The sequence below is a fragment of the Phocoena sinus genome, chromosome 5 (genome assembly GCF_008692025.1).
Source record: "Phocoena sinus isolate mPhoSin1 chromosome 5, mPhoSin1.pri, whole genome shotgun sequence".
Classification (NCBI taxonomy): Eukaryota; Metazoa; Chordata; class Mammalia; order Artiodactyla; family Phocoenidae; genus Phocoena; species Phocoena sinus.
Window position 1 is genome coordinate 101225598 of NC_045767.1, and position 20711 is coordinate 101246308.

At 36.2% G+C, this 20711-nt stretch overlaps 1 protein-coding gene across 9 annotated transcripts in view; it reads right to left on the bottom strand.

The window, feature by feature from the left end:
* WDFY3 (WD repeat and FYVE domain containing 3) overlaps window positions 1-20711 on the bottom strand; it is a 262893-nt gene that overhangs the window by 165971 nt on the left and 76211 nt on the right. For 7 of the 9 annotated variants that reach the window (XR_004349890.1, XR_004349891.1, XM_032631813.1 and 4 more), the window contains 2 exons: window positions 11721-11931; window positions 458-581 (listed from right to left, as the gene is read on the bottom strand). Coding sequence is in view for 7 of the 9 variants with exons in the window: in XM_032631813.1 (XP_032487704.1) it covers window positions 458-581; window positions 11721-11900 (304 nt within the window). In the remaining 2 variants the exon portion in view is untranslated. Of the gene's footprint in view, window positions 1-457; window positions 582-11720; window positions 11932-17855; window positions 17944-20711 lie in introns of those variants that run through there. The other 2 variants (XM_032631806.1, XM_032631811.1) reach the window with 2 other exon arrangements.

Sequence of the window (20711 nt, forward strand, 5' to 3'; positions counted from 1 at the left end):
GGGAGATGCTCCTTCCTGAATGAAGCATCACAAGGATAGAAAAAAGAGCACAGAAATGTCTGGGACTATAAGTAACTCATGATTTGGTTGAAATATAGAAAAAGGAAACAAGAAATAAAAAAGGGTATGCAAAAATGGTGGGTATATATATGTATTTCCTGAGTTTGTGTTGAATGTCATGCTAGGAATTTGGATTTTGTTCAGAAGGAAACAGAGTGCTGTTAAAAGGGTTAGGTCAGGGGTGGTAGTGGTCCAAGGAAAGTAGCCTTGGGTAGAACTACACCACTTGAGAGTAAAAGGTGCTGACAGTAAGAATATGACAGTAAGAATGGGAATGGGGACTGGTACTGAAATCCATGTGCTTAAAATCAGGTCAATTTTTTGTTAGATTTCGACAACACTTTTACCAAACTGTCCAGTCAAATAAATTAGTTTTTGCTGGTTTCTGTAAAAATACCTGTGGATTTGTTTGATGCTCTCCTTCGAATTTCTGTCACCATCAGTCGTGAGACTTGTGTTGTGAACTGCAGAAGATCAGAAAATTTTTCTGTCATTGTATTTGGCGGAGCATTTCCAAAAACCTGTGATGAGAAAAACAATTTTAATACAGCATTGTCAACTTCTTTCTTTCATTATGTGCTTTTCAAAGTGTGATATGACTTGAAAATCAAATAAAAGAAAGTATGCTTGCATAGTTACTTCGACCTGAATAAGTTTAAAACATATCTCTTTCAATAAATGCCATCTAACCACATTTTCTTATACATGTAAAATAATCTGTTGAATGAATAATTAAATAAACAAAATCTAAAAGCCAAAGACCAGTTATCTATAAAATTTAAATCAATCTTACTAATAAACTTTAGAAAATATAATGTAAATATATTTTCTAAAGTTTATATTTAGAAAATAAATATAAAATTCTAAAGTTTATAAATAAATATAAACTTTATATAAACTTTCTTTTCAGATTTATAAATAAATATAAAGTTATAAAAAATATAAACTTCTAAAGTTTATATTTAGAAAATATAATGGTAAAAGCAGGGACTTATCTAATGCTAAGTCCTGGGCTGAATACAGAATTTACTAAACTCATCTTATACCTCAGAATTTCTGAATTCTAACCATAATAATTCCCAAAACAAGACTGTTAATGAAAAGACTAGAATAAAAATGAATGAGAGGGTCATGAAATACACTTGTCTTTACAAAAATCTACACTAGATGAACTTTAGAATAAATCATTCTAAAACTGGCATAGATTCAGCAAAGAGAATGAAAAAAATAAAACCTGGACTGTCATAGGAAAAGAAATAGTATTATAATAGCTATATAACTGGATGCATCCTGGAATATTGTTTTAAAAAATGTTTTTTATAGTGGGACATCCCTGGTGGCACAGTGGATAAGACTCCATGCTCCCAATGCAGGTGGCCTGGGCTCGATCCCTGGTCAGGGAACTAGATCCCACATACATGCCGCAACTAAGAGTTCACATGGGGCAACTAAGGAGCCAGCAAGCCGCACTTAAGGAGTCTGCCTGCCACAACTAAGGAGCCGGTGAGCCGCAACTAAGGAGCCCACATGCTGCAACTAAGACCCAGCACAACCAAATAAATATTTTTTTTAAATGTTCTTTATAGCTAAAAGAGAATTCTGTGTCTCCTAAAACTATTATGATAGCCCTCTACTGTAATATTAACTAAACAATATTTTGTATTCTTATTATCTGTTCAAATGTCACTGCAAAGGGAGGAAACGTATCTTACCCGTCATTGTGTTCCTTGCCAAGCTAGCACCCTGCCTTTTACAGGGATGTTCCTTGAATGTGGTTGTTTGTTTGTATGCCTGCTCCCACAACCAAATTCTAGAAAATGTTTAGGTAGCATGCAAGGACACAAATTATAATATGAGAATATAAACAAAAAGTAAGAACAAAACCAATCAAATAATAAAACCAAGGCCAGGGAGGTAGACTGGGGGAAAAACGTCTATATTTGCCATATTTAGTCATGAATTTTGGCCCAAACATACAGGAGAGAAAACCTCATGAATTACATGGTTCTCAATGTCCTTAGGTAAGGAAAACATATATTTAACAAAGTATCTCTATTCTTCATACCATAATGTAAAGATTTTCTTCCAAGGATCCTATTAAAAGGATACAACTTATAATATCCTTGTAATAGGAATGTTTCTTACATTCTTACAATAGACACCATGTTTCTTACAATCACCCTCAAATTGAGCTGAAAGTACCAAACAAATGATAAATCAGTTCTACAGGTTATACTTTTAGCCAGGTAGTCTGTTCTTTAACTTGACACACAATTTTAAATTATCTCAAAGAACAAACAAACTGTTCTTTTCAGGAACTCCTCAATAAATTGTTTTTCTGCTGAGATTTTGATAAATGTTATGTGCTTACAGTTAACCTATGTCACCTGCTAAATACCATAGTTTTTAATAAACAAATTGGAGATAGATTAGAAATTGAGAAGCCTCAATTTTAAATTTGAGCATACTTTCAAGGAGGAGATTCTACCCGTCACTCTCTCTTGAAGTTTTTATTAAATAATTTCTGTGTCTTAGAAAAATAAAAAGAATGGCCAATTTATTGACCAAATTTATCTCACAGACTTAAAAAGTATGCCCAGTAAGCACAGCCCTGTAAGACTACATTAATATCAAACCAAAGCAATTTGGTTACTAAAATCAACCTCGCTTGAAGTTCACAGTTGATTACGACAAAGTTTATTCATTCCTTTCTTTCCTCCTTTTTTAATTATTTGGTCCATATAAAAATAACATATTGCAACTCAAAGTGCATCTTTTAAAATAAACCATCAGCTATCTTTATCAAATAAAATATCTACACCATTTGGTTTCTAGTGAGGAAGGACACATGCTTGAATAGCCATTCTGCTTCCACCCAGAAATGAGTATGTAACTGCCTAATGAAGGTGTTTACAAAGCAATTGTATATTTTGCTCAGGCAATTATTAAGCCTTTTGACAAACTGATTTAAAGTAGATAAGTATTCCTATTATTCAGAATATACTGATGTATATTTTGCTCCTAAGAATTATTAAGCACTATGTTATCCTAAGAGTAAGACAACTTCAAAAAAGAAATAGCTCTTTTCTTAGCATAAACATATGGTTGGTTATTCAAGCAGTCTTCATGCTGGGTGGAAAATACACTGTTAAAAATGCAACTAACTTTTCATACAAATCCTGATATTTATAGCTTTATTTTCATAAGGAAATTTTTTTCAAAAGCTGTGTTGCTTGAATTGACCAAGCCAAATGTTACAGAAAAAGGACCATGTCCTACTTGCTAATCTGAAATGAACTACTGCTTCTTTAACGTAAACAATCTTTAATCTAGTGATCCAACACTACTGATTGATTCACTCTTTCATTTATTCACTCATAAATATTTACTGGTCTACTATATATGCCAGGCAATATTTGGAACCTTGAATACAAAAGTAAAGAACTGTGAATACAAAGGCAAATAAAGCAAATATAATTCCAGTTTTCACGGAATGTACATTTTAGCACAGGAGACAAAAGTTAAGCTATTTTAAAAATGAAAATTATGTTGGATAGTGATGCATTATAAAGGAAGTAAACAGGGTAACTGAAAGGGAATGCCTGGAGTGAGGAAAGGTTATCAGAAACGCTCTCTGAGATGACACTGACCCAGAAGGATGATACTGAATAATGAAAAAAGGTCACAATTCAAACAGCCAAGGAACGAGGGTTCCGGGCAGCGAGAAGAACTGTGCTAAGACCGTGGGCAAGAGATTGGGAGCTTGAGAGATCAAAAGGCGTGGGTGAAGCTGGAGTGTTTCCAATGAGGGGGGAAATGCAGCAAGAAAAGGCTGGAGAAGTACAGGGACTAAAACATGTATCTGGCATTTTAGATAATACTGAATGTGTAAGGCAGTAAAGAGAAGAGATTTTTTGGTGACTGACTTCAACAATTAAATCTAAAAATATTAGGTATGTATTCACCACCTTCCACAAATAGTGGGAAATAGTGCTTCAATCATGCATGTAAACGTGCACCACAGAGGATGGAGCACAGAGCTGGGATTTACCTTCCCACCCACAGGGACTCTGGTCAAAATTTTCTGGTTCTTAGTTCCCTCATCTGTTAAAGGGGAGAGTTGAGCAAGAGAACTGGTCGGTAATACACTCAACTCAGAGGGATGATTCTATAATAGACATGTGACATTCATTACCCAGATGAAAAAAACAGTACTGAGGAACAAAAAGCCTTTTAGCAAACTTAATGAAAATAACAACAATTATCATATAATGAGCCTTTACAGTGTGCCTAGCACTATTCAAATACTTGACATGTAATGTCATTCGAATCTCATGAAATCCTACACATTACTCCCATTTTTCAGAAAAAGAAATTAAGGGTTAGAGAAGGTGGATGCCAGGAGGTGGTGGAGACAGAATTCAAAACTAGGTCTGTCTGATTCCAAGCTGTGCTCTTAGTCACCCAGTAATATACTGCCGGAATTAAACTTTGCAGGAACCCTATCACTATACCTTTGCACAGTGTTCACCTTGCGAGGGAATTAGCACAGCTCAACTTGTTTTTAGAAGGGTCATTTTAAATATCCACCTAAATAAATTCCAGAAAATTTCCTGGCTGCTCCTCAACTAAAATATTTTTGGTATACTCAGGGGGAACAAATGAATGGTGTTGTATAATGGCATGCAGGAAGCAGAGGCTCAATATATATTTGTTACCAAATGAAGCTATTCAGTAAAATTTTATTAAATATTAGTAAAAGAGAGGTAGGAATTTTTACAAAGTTTTCTAAAATGGTGTCTTTTTCCCCCTAAATATATGTAATATCTAAAATTAAGTTACAGAGTATATGAATAATTTGATATATCTAACAGATTTTGAAAATTGACAGTGAAGATGTAATTGCATTTACCAATTAATATAAATCATTACATTAACACTTAGTCTTCTTGTTCCTAAGGACCACGAACTTGCAGGAGAAGAAAATGAGAAGGTATATCTCAGTCCCTCTCTCTCCTTCTAGGGTACGCCTGCCTCAAGAGAACATGTACTCTCATCTGCTCTGAGTGTGGCTTGCCCACTTTTGCCAATGACTGGGTAAGTAAGCTTAACCATATCAAGGGTGAAACTAGGAAGTCCTTTGTTGCACAGACCTAAGCTCCATTCTCCAATATTGGTACTATGCAATAAGTAACAAAGCTGTATATTTGTAAACATAAGCCTCATATATGCTAATAGTTCATTTGTCTGACTCTTGATCTATCTCACATTTGGTTCTGAACTTGAGTATCCTTCCTCTAAAGCCAACAATTTAAAAAGTAAAGGTTACTTGTGAGGGATAAAAAAAGAGACATTGGGGGCTTCCCTGGTGACGCAGTGGTTGGGAGTCCGCCTGCCGATGCAGGGGACACGGGTTCGTGCCCCAGTCTGGGAAAATCCCACATGCCGTGGAGCTGCTGGGCCCATGAGCCATGGCCGCTGAGCCTGCGCGTCCGGAGCCTGTGCTCCGCAACAGGAGAGGCCACAACAGTGAGAGGCCTGCATACCGCAGAAAAAAAAAAAAAAAAAAAGAGACATTGGATTCAACTTAGATGTTTCTTGAATATAAATTAGAAGCAAATTCAAAAACAAGAGGAGTCTCTAAAAGAAGATCCAGTTAGTAAAGATTATATTTTAACATACACAATTTAGTATGATAACATACACCAAGGTAATTAACAATGGCAGTTAACTTTTAGATGACTAAAATGCTATTCATTTTTTAATATGTTTAAATGAAGTATTTTTTTCTGTAAGCTTTTGTTCTTGGGACTAAAGGTTAATTATTTTTAAGAATGCTGATTAAATATTATCCAGCTATTCTCAGACCTCACCATAATCTTTCAGTTTGAGAGAATTGGTGAGAAGGAGGATACCAGCAGTGCCCTTGCAGGACTGTGATGAAGAGCACAGGAGGCAGCTGAAGAACCCAGCATGAGTCCTGGCCCAGAAAAAGGGGCTTAACACATGCCATTTCTCAACCTCGTGTCTCTTAAAGGCCAAAATCACACACTGAAATAACAGTATGGAGCACACTTTAAAAACGATTCTGTAGATGGATATCCATGTCTAACTGTAATATGGTTTATCTGCCATTTGGCATGAGTCAAACAAAGTCTCAAAAATCAACAGTACAGTTCATTTTTGGCAATCGTGGCAGGATGTCTGGAGCCACACTGAGCTATTCATTCATCTAAGCTATTTCTTACTAGTGGAGAATGTTCAAGTATAAATTGTCAAACATTAAATAAATATGGTTATCTATATCAAAATTTAATGGATGTGATGTCTTATCTAAGGATAATTTTAGTTTGTTAATGATAGGCCAATGAATATAATTTATATATTGTTTAAATTGGTCACAATAGTACAGAAATAACTTTCTTTTCATTAGTTAAAAGTTGATAAAAAGAACCTGAAAAAGAATAAATATATGTATATATGTATAAAAATATATATATGTAACTGAATCACTTTGCTGTACACCTGAAACTAACACAACATTGTAAATCAACTATACTTCAATAAAAAAATTAATTAATTAAAAAAAACGCTAACCATCATCTGACAATGCAGGGTTGCCACAAACCTTTAATTTGTAAAAACTGCAATAAAGTGAAGCACAATAAAACAGAAAAAAAAAAGTTGAATGAACCTTTATGATATTTAAATCACTCATTGTATTAGGTTTAGGCAATGCATATGTACATGCTTTTAATCAGCCAACTAAAAACTTCTGACTTGAAAGAATAGAGACTCATGGCAACACAGAACACAACAGAACTAAGACAGTCTAAGCAATAGAGAATAATCACTAAAGCAACTTAAATCTTCTAAAAAAAACAACCCCCAAAACCTCAAGTATTTGTTTGAGTCTCCTAGTCTAAGACTCACTTGAATTGACTGTGGAAGCTTAACTGATGAAATACATGGGACACATATGCAGGATATTAGTTATTAATCTATATTAATAGCTGAGAATAACAATTGTCCTAACCACTCTTAACATTATCATCACCTTGTCAGTGTTTATGAATCTGAGAGAAGGAAATTATCTCAAACTACTTAATAGCTAACAGTACATTGTGACATTGAAGTAAAACAAAAACATTAAAATAAAAAACAACCAACTTCCTAGGACAGGTTGCAATAAAAATTAATGACTGTTACCTCAACAGGGCTTGAAAAAATAGCTTGTCCATAATCAGTTCTCTCCCAATTTCAAAACAGCTGTCTTAAACCTTTCCCTACCTCTCCTCATATTCCTACTCTATCATCCCCTCCCCTCCCTCACTCTCAGCCTTTTATCTCATAGATTAAAAAATGAACATCCTCTGCTCTGTTCCTATGGTATCCCACCCAATTCCACGAGTGATATGTGAATTAGTCTCTCTAACTATGCTCTGTCCCTCTACTCCTGCCCTTCTTGCTTTACCAGCCCAGCAAAACCTCAGTCCCAATATAACGCATCTATCCGTCTTTTCTACTTCTACACACACGCTGCTTTGTAACTGAATGAGAAAAATCACACATGCCTGCATGGATAAGATCCAGTACAAATTTACTATCTCCAACCTTCACTGAGCCCTCAAAACTCTTTAAGCCTTTTATTGTCCCTTTCAACTATCCTTCTTGATTCCCTTTCATTAATATTCCAAACCATCACCATTCCCTAAAGTCTCCTACTCGACCTACTTACTCCAGACTCTTAACAGACCACATCTTCTGTTGATAACTATAAGAAACTGAGGTCATCAAGCAAGATCTTATTCAACTGTCCACTACTTTCACTACAAATCTGTGCTCACACCCAACAAGACATGCTCTCCTGCAGCGTGTGGTGTCTCTTGTTCAAGGCTCACTCACCCACCTGTAATTCGACTCTATGCTCAATTTCACTGTCTTAAAAATTTCCAATTTCCCCCTCTGCTGGTTTCTTTCCTTCTCTTCATGAGCATGCCTGGATCTCTCCCATTTTTAAAAACACCAGAAATATACAAACACAAACCCCCTATTGCCAAATTCACCTCCATCAATCTCTTTTGTCCCCTCTTCTTTCATATTTCTAAAAGCTGAGTCCATACTGTCTCTTCTCATCTCCCATTCACTGCTCAACTCACTGCTTTCTCGTGCTGCCATTCTAGTAACTTTCAAACTGGCAAATCTCATGTACATTTTTCAGTCTCCATCTTACTGGGTCTCTCTAATGTACAGGATGGTGTTGACTGCTCTCCTCCTTCTTGCCACTTTTATCTCTTGAGTTCCATAACCAGCCTCTCCTGATTCTTTTTGTACTGCTACTGACCCATTCCTGCTCTGTATCCTTTATGGGTTCCCCTTCTTTCACTAAACATTCATATTCTCCATGGTTCATCCTTAGCATACTACTCATGGGGCAGTAGGAGGCACGAGTAATATCTTATCCCCTTCCAGGGTTCCAACTACCACATCTCTGCAGTAGTCCCCAGAGTCCCTCACCTGAGCTTTCTAATTGCCTACTGAATACCTCCACTTGGAGGAACCTGGGAAGTTCACAAATATCAACAGTTTGGACTCAATGCCCCAAACTGAATCTGTCCCCTATACCTCTCCTTCTCAGCTACTAGGAAAAATATCCACCCAGTTTCCCAAATAAGAAACCTAAGAGACAGCCTTGCTTTGGTCCCTTCTCCTTTCTTATTCTATTGCTTAGAATACTTCATTGGCTCTGCACACCTCGAAGAAAAAGTATTAGCACTTAATATGATATAAAATCTGTCGTGATGTGCCTATCAAACTGAACAGTACCCTTCCTCGACATAATGTCAACTTCTTGGACCACTTATAGATGCTAGCACACATCAAAATGTTTGTAGCCTTTACCTTGATTTATGCTTTAACTTCTTACTCTAATTACCTTCTTGGTTAATTTAGCCCAGTTAGTTCCAAGCTGGCTAATGCATATCTTTTAATCACATCACATTCTCAAGGGAGATGCCCCTTCCCTGATCCCCACAGACTTTCCGATAACTTTCTTCTCAGGGGTGCCATAATACTCTGCTGTGTCTCTAATACTACATTTCTTTGTTATTCCATTATCTGTTTATGTGTTTATCTCTTCTCCAACAGAAATACATGTTTATCTTCCTCATGACACTTCTGATTTATAAAACTAGACTATCTTATCTCAGAACTCCAATGTATAGCACAATGTCGATTTGTTTGACACATATTTACTGAATGAATCAGTAATGCACAATAACAGAATAAATGAAGAGATAAGCAAACAAATAAACATAGAATATGTAGAGTCTATCCCTCCTCTCTGTTGTCTAATTAGCCTTTGGCTTGGTGTGAGTAACACATAAACTAGATGTATTTCAGCATATATTCAATATGAAATTATTTCAGCATAAATAGTTTATAATCTTTGCTTCACCTTGTAATGTCTTTATTTTTAATGCCATAACAACAGTAACAATAATAGACACAAGTTCCCTAGGACAAGCATTTGTTAAGTGCTTTAAGTACATTAACTTACTTAATCTTCATACCAACCCCACAAGGTAGATATTCTTATTTAACAGCCCAGAAACTGAAGGTGACTGCTCCTCCCAAGTGCAGTACACACCTGGAGGTCTAACCCTTAGAGAGGAACAACCGAGAACACTGATAGGTGCAAACTGGAGATTAAGTGAAAGTCAATCTACTGAATATGAAACATCAGTCTTGTTCCTCAACTTAGCTTTAAGAAAACACTAGCAAGTATATATGCTCCAGGCAGGAGACTGGAAAACACTCCTTCCTGGAATATCAACATATCCTAGGTTAACGAATCTCCGCATTTTATCCAGCCAGATCATCTTACCACTGGAAAAGTCTAACCTCTGCACACGTACTTTCCAATTAGTGTTTCAATACCTCATTCCTAAATATCAGTGTATAGACAATTATCACCAGACATCTGGAGACTACCCTAATATGAAAGAAAATAATATAAGCAAAGAAAAAAACAGTAATCTGGAGCAAATAACAATGAAAGAAGCATAAGAAAATTTGAAAAAGCTTTAATATTTTCAGAGGGATGAGGAGATATTACAGAATTTTAAATTAATAAAGAAGAATTCAAGGACGTTAAAAATATGACAGCATAAGGTTAATCCAAAAGAGTTAATATTTGATTGACAGAGCTGCAGAAAAGGGGAAGAATATTAACAAAGAAATATTTCAAAATATTTTCCCAGAATTAAAAAGTACAAGTTTGCAGATTAAGAAGGTTCATCATGAAGCCTCAACAAAATTTCAAAATATTGAGAAGAAGAACCTAGAAAATTTCAGACAGAAAGACTAACAGACACAGAGAACAAACAATAAAGAGATCAAGTGAGACTTTGGGAGGGAGACAATGAGTCACAGATGCAGGGGAAAGAGAAAGACATGGGAGGGGAGAAAGAAGGAAAGAGAACTGGGGGGTCGGGGGTGGGGGGAGAGACAGAGACCAAGAGAGGGGAATAGAGAGAGGAGAGAGAGATGGGGAAAAGAGACACAGGAAAAGACAGGCAGAGATGGGGAGAAAGAGACAGAAACAGGAAGGGAAGGAGAGAAAGACAGGGGAAGGACAGAGATAGGTCTAAGGAGAGAAAAAGAGAGATGGGGGAGAAAAAGAAAGAGACATGAGGAAAGACAGAAATTGAGACAGTTATGTTACAAAGTCTGGGGAAAACAAGTTCTATAAGAGTGGCAAAATAGTGGTGGTTTGCTATAAGGTTCATCTATGAATAATATTTACAGCAGGGTCAGTAGACTGTAAGCACTGAATCTTATTTAAACAAATGGCATTATTGTATGGAAAGGACAAGAGGAGGGTAGCATGTATGAGTGAATGTATGTGTGTGCATGCTTTGGAGGGATGGGGAGTTTAAAAAAAAAGCTAATTCTCCTGTTTCTCAGTAAGAAGTCAATTAAAACTGAACAATCATGACAACAGTAAAAGTATTGTTTGTTATGTAAAAGCTGAAATAGCTAAAAGTGGCAGCAACAATCATCAGTGGAGAGCAGCAGGGCCCTATAAGCCTGTGGAAGTACTTGACTTTTTAAACTATGTACATATACATTTTTGATATAAATTTTAAAAATCCCCACTAAGATTGCTACATGTGATCAACTTGACAAAATACATTAAAACATTAGCTCTATTTTGACTCTCTAGAGCCTATAACTATCCTCTTACAAATTCTTCTACAGAAAATCCACCAAACAACAAAATAAACTGAGATGATTCTTCAAAGTGTAAAAAGGACTTGGGCGACTGCACCATTTGATGCCATATATCATCACTTCAAAAGGTAATGGAAATAACATAAGTGGTAATTTACAACCTATCCCTCTTCCAAGTATCAACCGTTAGAGGAACATTTTACAAAATGCTCGCAATCTTCCTTTTTATCTGCTAGAACTAAGAGGAGTTCATTCTGACCAGATCTCACATCAAATCACCTTATAGCAAATTGAAAGGAAGGAATCAGGCTTCTTAAAAATTCATTCAATCATTTTTTTTTTCCCATCTGTGATTTATTATAACCTCAAGACTCCTGCAGTACCACCCCATCACAAAAGGCATGTGCTTGGCAACCTGGACTCACCCTGTTAAACACTGGCAGCATCATGTACAGTTTCTCTTCTTGTTCCTTCTGAGTCATGTGCCGGGGAGGATGGCACAACTCCGTGAAGAGTCGGCGGAGGTGCATCAGTCCTAAGGCATTGTCTTGCGGGCTGCACTCCTCCTGCCTCGGCCGCCCCATGATCCTCTTCACCATATTCATCTTGGCTGGTTGGCGATAAACACTTCTAATTCTGTAGGAAGATGTTTATACAGTCAAAATGTCATTATCTTGACCAGGTCAAGCATGCACGGAGCTCATTAAAAGCCAGAAAAACAAAAAAATTCTGCCTAAAATATTTTTTCTACTTTTTTGAACAGAAAAGGTAGAGAGGCAAAGCTAATTTTGATAAATCTCCCTAAATGACAAGTTACAAATTATGCCACTCAGTGTTCCTTACCAGCTTTGCCACAATTTGTATAAAATGTAAAACATTAAATGTAAAAAATTAATTGTTGCTGGACGAGCAACAAACATTTCCAAGTTAGTCATAACAAAGTTCAACAAATAAAGGGATCATAAATCTTATAATTAATATGTTGCTTAATAGCTGACTATATGGAAAAAGAATAAAAGAACAGAAAATTCACCCTCACTTCAAAACATCCAAACAAGTGAAAAAAACAAAAATCCCCACAAAGTTTTCTGTTTTTAATTATTTAACTTTTTTTGTAGATGAAGGATTACACTTGGGATAGTCCTCATTGAAGACTTGTAGTTTGAAAAATGCAAATTAAATGGATACCCTCAAATATATTATAAATCATAAGAAAAAAGTGAAAATTGTCATATAACTTAAGAATGTTTTTTCAAACTACAGTTTGAAACCCTTTGGCAGGTCATGTTAATTCATTTAATAGATCATGACAAGCAATTAAAAAAAAGAAGTAAAATATAATATTGTAAATCAACTATACCGCAATAAAAATATTTTTAATGAAATAGAAGATATTGGAATACATGTAGTAAGGGTAATTATTATTTCATGAAAGTTATTTTAGGTAAGGGTGTATTCATGTGTATTGAATCACAATGTAAAATGTATGTATCCCTGGCTAGAACTGCAGTTAAGAAATAACTAAACCAATCACTGGGTTAGAACATACACCAGAATCAATAACGCTAAGCTTTCAGAAAGCATCATCAGCCCTTTTCAACCACCATGAACTGTGCCTGCCAGCAATTAGCTAATTTCAGACACAAAAACAGGATATCTTACAAAAAGAACCAGGAAGGCTGGGAGGACACTGTGGATATACTGAACTTGAGTAAAAGGCAACTTTGCTTTCTAACCTGTAGAAAAGCAGGAATAATCTGAAGATTAATTTTTAATTTTGCCACATAAGCCAGCATGGCATTTCTTAAGAAATGAGAGACCACTGCAAAGCTAGACGTTTATTTACTAAACATCTATTGATTTTTTTAAACAATTAAGAAGAACTAGCATCTTAAATATGCTTGCCCTTGAGAATTTTGAGTGGATTCCGTGTTTGCCTGCGGGCTCATGTTTATGCATTCTAGCTTGACTACAACAGGAGGCCACCTGCGACTCATCACAGGTGAGAAGCAGGAAAACACCCTGCCAAAGGATGGTCTGCGCCAAGGGACCTCTGTGCAAAGAGCACTCAATACTGCTAAAATGTCCAGTAGTGGGGAAGAGTGCTCAGACCACAGGCACAGGGCCGAGGAGACCCTCTGAACTACAAAATGACAAGTGAACGTCCGGTTCAAACTTGTTCAACATATTTCATTCTCAGAAAAATGTGTTAAGTTCCCCAAGTACAAATTATAAAGATTTCAACAAATACATTCAAACAGCCTACTATATGCTGGTATTTTTTGTCCTGGAAACCCCCAGAACAAATATAAAATTTGAAGTTAACTATAAACCTTGCATAAATTAGCTAACACTTTAGATTATACATAGATCTGCTCTTTTTCCTTAACCCATAGCTTCAGTTCATAATCTAAAGCGTGTGGATAGGATTTACAGGATTCATGATCCCCTAACACTTCAAAAAACATTTTAAAGAGATCTCCAGCTTTCAAAGGGGTCTATGTCATTAAAAAGCCAAGCATCAATCCTTATTTATAGAGCGTCAAAGCACTTTCAGACCATTCCCTTTGGTCCTCATTCCAACTTAAGCAAGGGGACTGAGGAGGGGATTAATTCTACCTTTTTGTGAGGCCTCAAGACAAGAACAATTTGCTCAAAATCTCACAATGAAAAAGAACTGAATGAGAATCCAGGACTCCCACCTACTGGTTCAGCCCTTCCTGCTTACTTACATTCATGTGCCTATTTTAAATTACAAAATTTTTGGCAACTGTGACTCTAGAATATTTATTTAGCTAGCATCAAGTTGCAGTTAGAATGCAAAAGAAATCTGTTTGACTTTTCTGAAGATACACTAATCAATTATCAGTAAACACACACACATAATCACACAAAGACATTCGCTAGATGTAAATCAAGCTATCGTACCACCATTATTTTATATTTGTCAGATACAAAGGGATATATGGGGTTCACCAAAAAGTTCGTTTGGGTTTTTCCGTAAGGCGGTATGGAAAAACCTGAACGAACTTTTTGGCCAACCCAATATATCAATCAGCTAAATGGATTTACTGGTATTTCTCGATTACTCAGATAATCCCAGTAATGGGGAAAAAAATTCAGATTCCTCCTTTTCTCCTAATTTACCAAGAAACACTTAAGCATATCAGATTGCTGACTCATTGCTTTGTCTGCACATCAATGTCTGTAACTTAAAGTATACAGACCAAGAACTATCATGTTTAAAGTACCCTTCAGCAGTGAAAGAGCAGAAAAGAATGGGTACTTCTTGGTGAAATCTGTACCAACACGTCCATGTAAGATAGGTAACTTCAGGTGAAAGGCTCTTAATTCCCTTGAATCTTGGGTTTTTCTCACCCGTAAAATCTTTCCTCATAGGCTTTTTGTAATGCATACAAAAAATAACATCATTTCTATAAAGTGCCAAACACATTAATTATGTTCAACAGTTTTTATACTTCTTCCTTCAGCTTGATCATGAAACATTTAATTTCTTTTCGTTTACATTTTTCGTTATTTAAGCAAGTAAGGCAAAGGAAAGAGTGTGGGCCCTTACAGTACTATGTACTATATCATTACAAAATGATAAATAAAAAATTAAGGGAAAATTTATTTCTTAGATGCTCAATAAGAGGTTTCTAAAGCAATACAGAAGAGACAGGCAAAATTTAATAATACTGAGGACAAATCATAGAAGGATTATTTTGGGGGGTAATGTTATCAGGGATTTTCAAAATATTTACAAAGATTATTGTGCCTAAGAACTAGTTTTCTAATGCAAACTCTATTTTGTTTCACAAGAGAAAAGTGTTTGTACTGCCAACAGGGGATTATTTAAATAGCAATGAGATAATTATTGCAATGAGCCCAGACAGTTCTTATTCTAATCTCTTGTGTTAAAGCTTAAAAATCCTCTGGAAATGCCTGAAAAACTGTTTAAGTCCTTTAAACAGTCTGCCATTATTTAAATTATAGAACAAGTAAATACCCTAAATTTGTAAAAATATATTTGCCAAGTAACTAATGGCCTTTGAGTAGCTCAGCTAAAAACTCAAAATAGCTTTTTTAAGTAACTCCTTAATTCCACAAGAAGAAATAAATAGCTCACAGGACTCAGGGAAAATCTTATAGTTTCATCACATAATTATACATAATTCCTCAGGTTTTTAATTTTTTCTTAAACTTTCTGGGGAAAAAGGTCCTATTTATTTTCTTACATTGTGAAGAGCAAAGGCAGAACTTCTTACACTTTTTTTTTTTTTTTTTTTTTTTGGGTACACGGGCCTTTCACTGTTGTGGCCTCTCCCGTTGCGGAGCACAGGCTCTGGACGCGCAGGCTCAGTGGCCATGGCTCATGGGCCCAGCCTGTCCGCGGCATGTGGAATCTTGCCGGACCGGGGCACGAACCCGTGTCCCCTGCATCGGCAGGCGTACTCTCAACCACTGCGCCACCAGGGAAGCCCTTCTTACACTTTTGAAGAATGAAAGCAGAACTCTGAGAGTCTCCCAAAAAACTGTGTATATAACCCAGCAATCTAACCCATACATTGAAAAAGAACTACTAATACAGTCCTGAATTAGAATTTAAAATTTCTACCTGCTGAAACATTGTTTTTGCCTTTCAAGAACAGTCATATCAGATTTTAGCCCCACCTATGAGATATGACAAGATCAGCCATCTCATTTCTATGGCAAAATACAATTACTTAAGACCTATTCCCAACATCCTTCACCCTTCTGACCTCATCGGTGAACTCATCATCCTACACATATACTGAACTGGACAATTTCTCAAAACATCTTTTTCATTGTGCTTAATTTTCTCTCCTCACAGATGAAAGGATATTGCTTCCATTTAAGGACACTTCATTTAGATATGATTTCCAATCATGGGTAGCCACTACTGACATCTCTCTGACACCTTTCTCAAACCCCTCCTTCTAGGGCCCTTGCTGCTGTTTTGGGAGCCCCAAAGGCACATTTACCCCAATAGTTACATGACAGTTATTTGATATGATTAAAATAGTACAATTAAATTATATTATGGGATAAACTTGTAGGCTGACCAGAAATTCTCCAGCATTCTCTGAAAGTGTATCTTTAATAAGAAAATGTGTTCAAAATTTTGTATGCAAGACCTGTAAAAGAATTTTTGTAGCATGATGCTTCTGTTAAGTTGTGACTGCTTTCTACTGACACATTTTGCGTTATACCTGTATCTCCACTAACCTCTAGCTCAAGTCATTCAGCTCTGTGAATGCATCAGTATCCTCAGTGGATGGATGGCACAGAGCAGGGAGACTAACCTCAGGAGTGAAGTGCATATAAGTAGGCCTAGAACTTTCAGGGCCATATCCTAGACCTATCAGCACTAGGAATTTCTCTATTTCTGAAATTTCAAGTTTTGAACTCTTACTCTGAGATCTTAATTTTCAATCCACCTGCCTTTTCCACTTCCTAAATCTGTGGTCTTCACTGGAATCGCTTATTCCTCTTAACCTTTCCCAGTTCTACTCCTCAGATGATGTTCAATCTCTTCAAGACATTAACAACTGTACCTTCAGTTCTCCTGTACTCCTGCCTATACATATTTCCAACTAGTACCCATGCCTGGATGAATTCAACCACACAATTTCTCCACGTCTAATTTTGGGTTGCTGGATACTGTGGAGAAAATTCTACAATTCTGCAGACCTCTTACAACATAAAGTTTGATTTTTCTAAAATTATTATTTTCATAAATAAAAATAATTCCAAATGGATTAAAGATCTAAATGTAAACAAACAGTAAAACATTGGAAGCAAATATAAAAGGAAATACTTATAATTTAGGGTAAATTCCTCTTAAAAGGAAAAAAAGACAGATTTATAGCTAAAAATACCCCAAAGTTAAAAGACAAGCAACAAAAAACACAAAAGTAATAGGCAACCTTATAACAAAGCATTAATAACGAGATTATCCATGGAACTCTTAAAATCAACAACACGATAACAAAATAAAAATTTAATAGAAATAGACTATCCCCCGTAAAAATACTATACACATGAAATGCAACACAATGCACATATAAAAAGGCACTTAAAAATCTCTAATAATCAGAGAAATGCAAATAAAAACAAGTACAACTATTTGCTCAGTTTGGCAAAAAATTGATAGGATTTACAAAATATATACATAGTAATAATAGAAAAAATTGAAATGTACACACCTTGTTGAATTAGCAGCCTTTTTAAGGGCAATCTCATAGTATCAACATACCTACTCTTTCATCTAGTGATACCTCTTCCAGGAAGCTGTCCTAGAGCAATACTCATAGTACAAGACAGTTTACTGCATTATATATTATAATTGTTTACAATAACAAAAAATCAGAAATAGCCTAGTCCTTTAATAGATGAATAGGCAACTCATGGTACACCTGTATTATGGAATAGTACAATTCTTAAAAGTTAGGAAGAAAAGAGAAGTTAAATTTTTAAAAATCAGGATTTCAGCACCAAAATGTAAGGAGATTAGAAGTCATCACTCCTGTACTTACACAAGAAACAGCTGAATAAACTGGAAACCAAGGATTTTTCTGGAACCCTCAGGGAACTGAGGTTGCAGGGCAAACTAATCCCTGAAATCTGGAGAGACAAGCAAATCCAGAAATTCACAGATGAAATATGCTTATCTATTAACAGTAGGCTAGCATGAGAGGGAGAAACTCCTGGGGGCCACAGCCTTCAGGCTCTCACCACAACTTTCCTGGGTTGCACTTCTAGAAACCCCACCAGATTCTTTCTCACAGAGATGTGGGAAAGACCCCCTCCTCCTGGCTCTGGCAAGAGGGAAGGGAAGCACAATCACTTTGAAATGTTCCCAGAGGATACTCTATAACAAAGGCTGGCTTTCCAGAGTAAAAGACTATCTTAGCCTTGTCTCACCTGAGGGAAGGGCATCTCTCCCACCCCACCTCTTCCTCCCCCACTCCCCACCAACCTTCCAGTCTCACCTACGGGGGCTGAGGGAAGAAAGAGCCCTGGAGAAATACTTGTGAAGGTCACAGGCCAAGAGTTACAGGCCCACTAAAACGATGAGATTTAATCACAGGATTATAAAACAGTTCTCCTCTTCCACACTTTACAACCAAAGTGCTCTAAGAAAGAATTCTTGCTCTAAGAAAGAATCAAAAGGAAATGCAAGAAATCAAAAGCACTGTAACAATTATGAAGAATGCTTTGATGAGCTCAGTAGTAGACTGGATATGGCCAAGGAAAGAATCAGTGAGCCCGAAGATAAATCAGCTTCCAGAAGGAGAAGAGAAAAGGGAGGAGTGGCATATTTGAAGTAATAATGTCTAAGTACTTTGCAAAATTAACCAAACCACCGATACAGAAAGCTCAGAGAATATCAAGATTAAATACCTAAAAGAGTACATTTAAGCATATCATATTCAAACTATAGAAGGTCAAAGATAAGGAGAGACTCTTGAAAGGGACTGGGGTGAGGGGGTGGGAGGAGGAGGAAAACCTTACCTATAAAAGGACAAGGACGAACATTATAGTGGACTTCTCATCCAAAACGTTCAAGCAAGAAGAGAATGAAAGGAAATATTGAATATTTAAAATGTTGGAAGAAAAATCCGCCAGCTTAGAATTCTGTATCCAATGAAATTATCCTTCAAAAGTGAAGGAAGAGGGACCTCCCTGGTGGTCCAGTGGTAAAAAAAAATCTGCCTTACAATGCAGGGGACGCGGGTTCGATCCCTTGTCGGGGAACTGGGATCCCACGTGCCACGGGGCAACCTCAGCCCACACGCCACAACTATTGAGCTCACGCACCTCAACTAGTGAGCCCACATGCCCTGGAGCCTGCGTGCCACAACTAGAGAGAAGGCTGTGTGCCCCAACGAAAGATCCCGCATGCCTCAACAAAGATCTCACGTGCCACAACTAAGACTTGATGCAGCCTAAAATAAATAAATAATACATAAATCTTAAAAAAAAAAAAAAAAAAAAGGTGAAGAAAGAATTTCTCAGACACTCAAAAAATGTGAAAGTATTGTGAGGTGACATGCCATACCAGAAATATTAATAGCTGCTTGGGGAGAAAAAAATGATATAGGTCAGAAAATTGCAGAGGCATACTGTGTTTTATTACGCTTCACAAATTGAGGTTTGTTTTGTTTTGTTTTTACCAATTGAAGGTTTGTGGCAACCCTGTGTTGTTAGATGATGGTCTTTTAGGAGTAAAGTATTTTTAAATTAAGGTATGTATACTTTTTTAGACAGAATGTTATTGCACACTCAATATACTACAGTATAGTGTAAACATAAATATTATATGCATTGGGGAACCAAAAAATTGGTGGGACTTGCTTTATTGAGGTGGTCTGGAATATCTCCAGGGTATGTCTCTATCTACATAATAAAGAGAAGGGTGTCAGAGAAGGAATAAATGAAGGTAAAATAAAATTGTTTTATTATCCTTAACTGATCTAAAAGATTGTTTTTAAAGTAATAATAGTGATAATGCATTGGGTGCTTAAAGTTTCTGAATTAGTAAGATGAATAACAGCAATGTCATAAGGAACTGGGAATACTTTTATAAGATACCCATACTATACCTCAGTAATAAAGTGTTATTTGAAGGTAGATGAATATTAGTAAAAAAAAATGTTCACTCTAGGGCAACCACTAAATTTTTTTTTTAAAAAGTTTAACTGATACACAGCGAGAGGAGATAAAAGGAAAACATGTAAAATGCTCAGTTAAAACCAGAGAAGACAGAAGGGGAGTAGGAAGAACCAAATAACAAATGCAACAACTACGAAAGTTTTAAACAAGACAGATATTAATCCAACTATATCAAAACTCACTTTAAATGTGACTGGACTAAATGCACCAATTAAAAGACAGAAGGTCAGAGTGAATTAAAAAATACATCTCAACTACATAGTGTCTATAAGAAAGCCGCTTTAAATATAAATAATCAGATAGACTGAAAGTAAAGAGATGGAGAAAGGTAAACCATGCTAACTCCAGTCAAAAGAAAGCTGGAGTAACTATATTAATTTTAGACAACAGTCTTTACAACAAGGAAAACTATCGGGGATAGTTAGAGGTATTACATACTGACAAAAGGGTCAATTCTCTAAGAAGACTTAACAATCCTTAACATGTATAAGCCTACATGAAAATCCCACATGTGGCAAGCACTGATAGAACTGAAGGAAGAAAAAAACAAATCCACTTTGGAGTTGGGGACTTCAACAGCCCTCATACAATAACTGATAGATCAAGTGTGCAGGAAATCAATACAGTTTACTGAACAGTACTATCAACCAACTAGAACTATAGTTGATATTTTCAGAACAATCCATCCAACAACAGCAGAACTCACATTCTTCTCA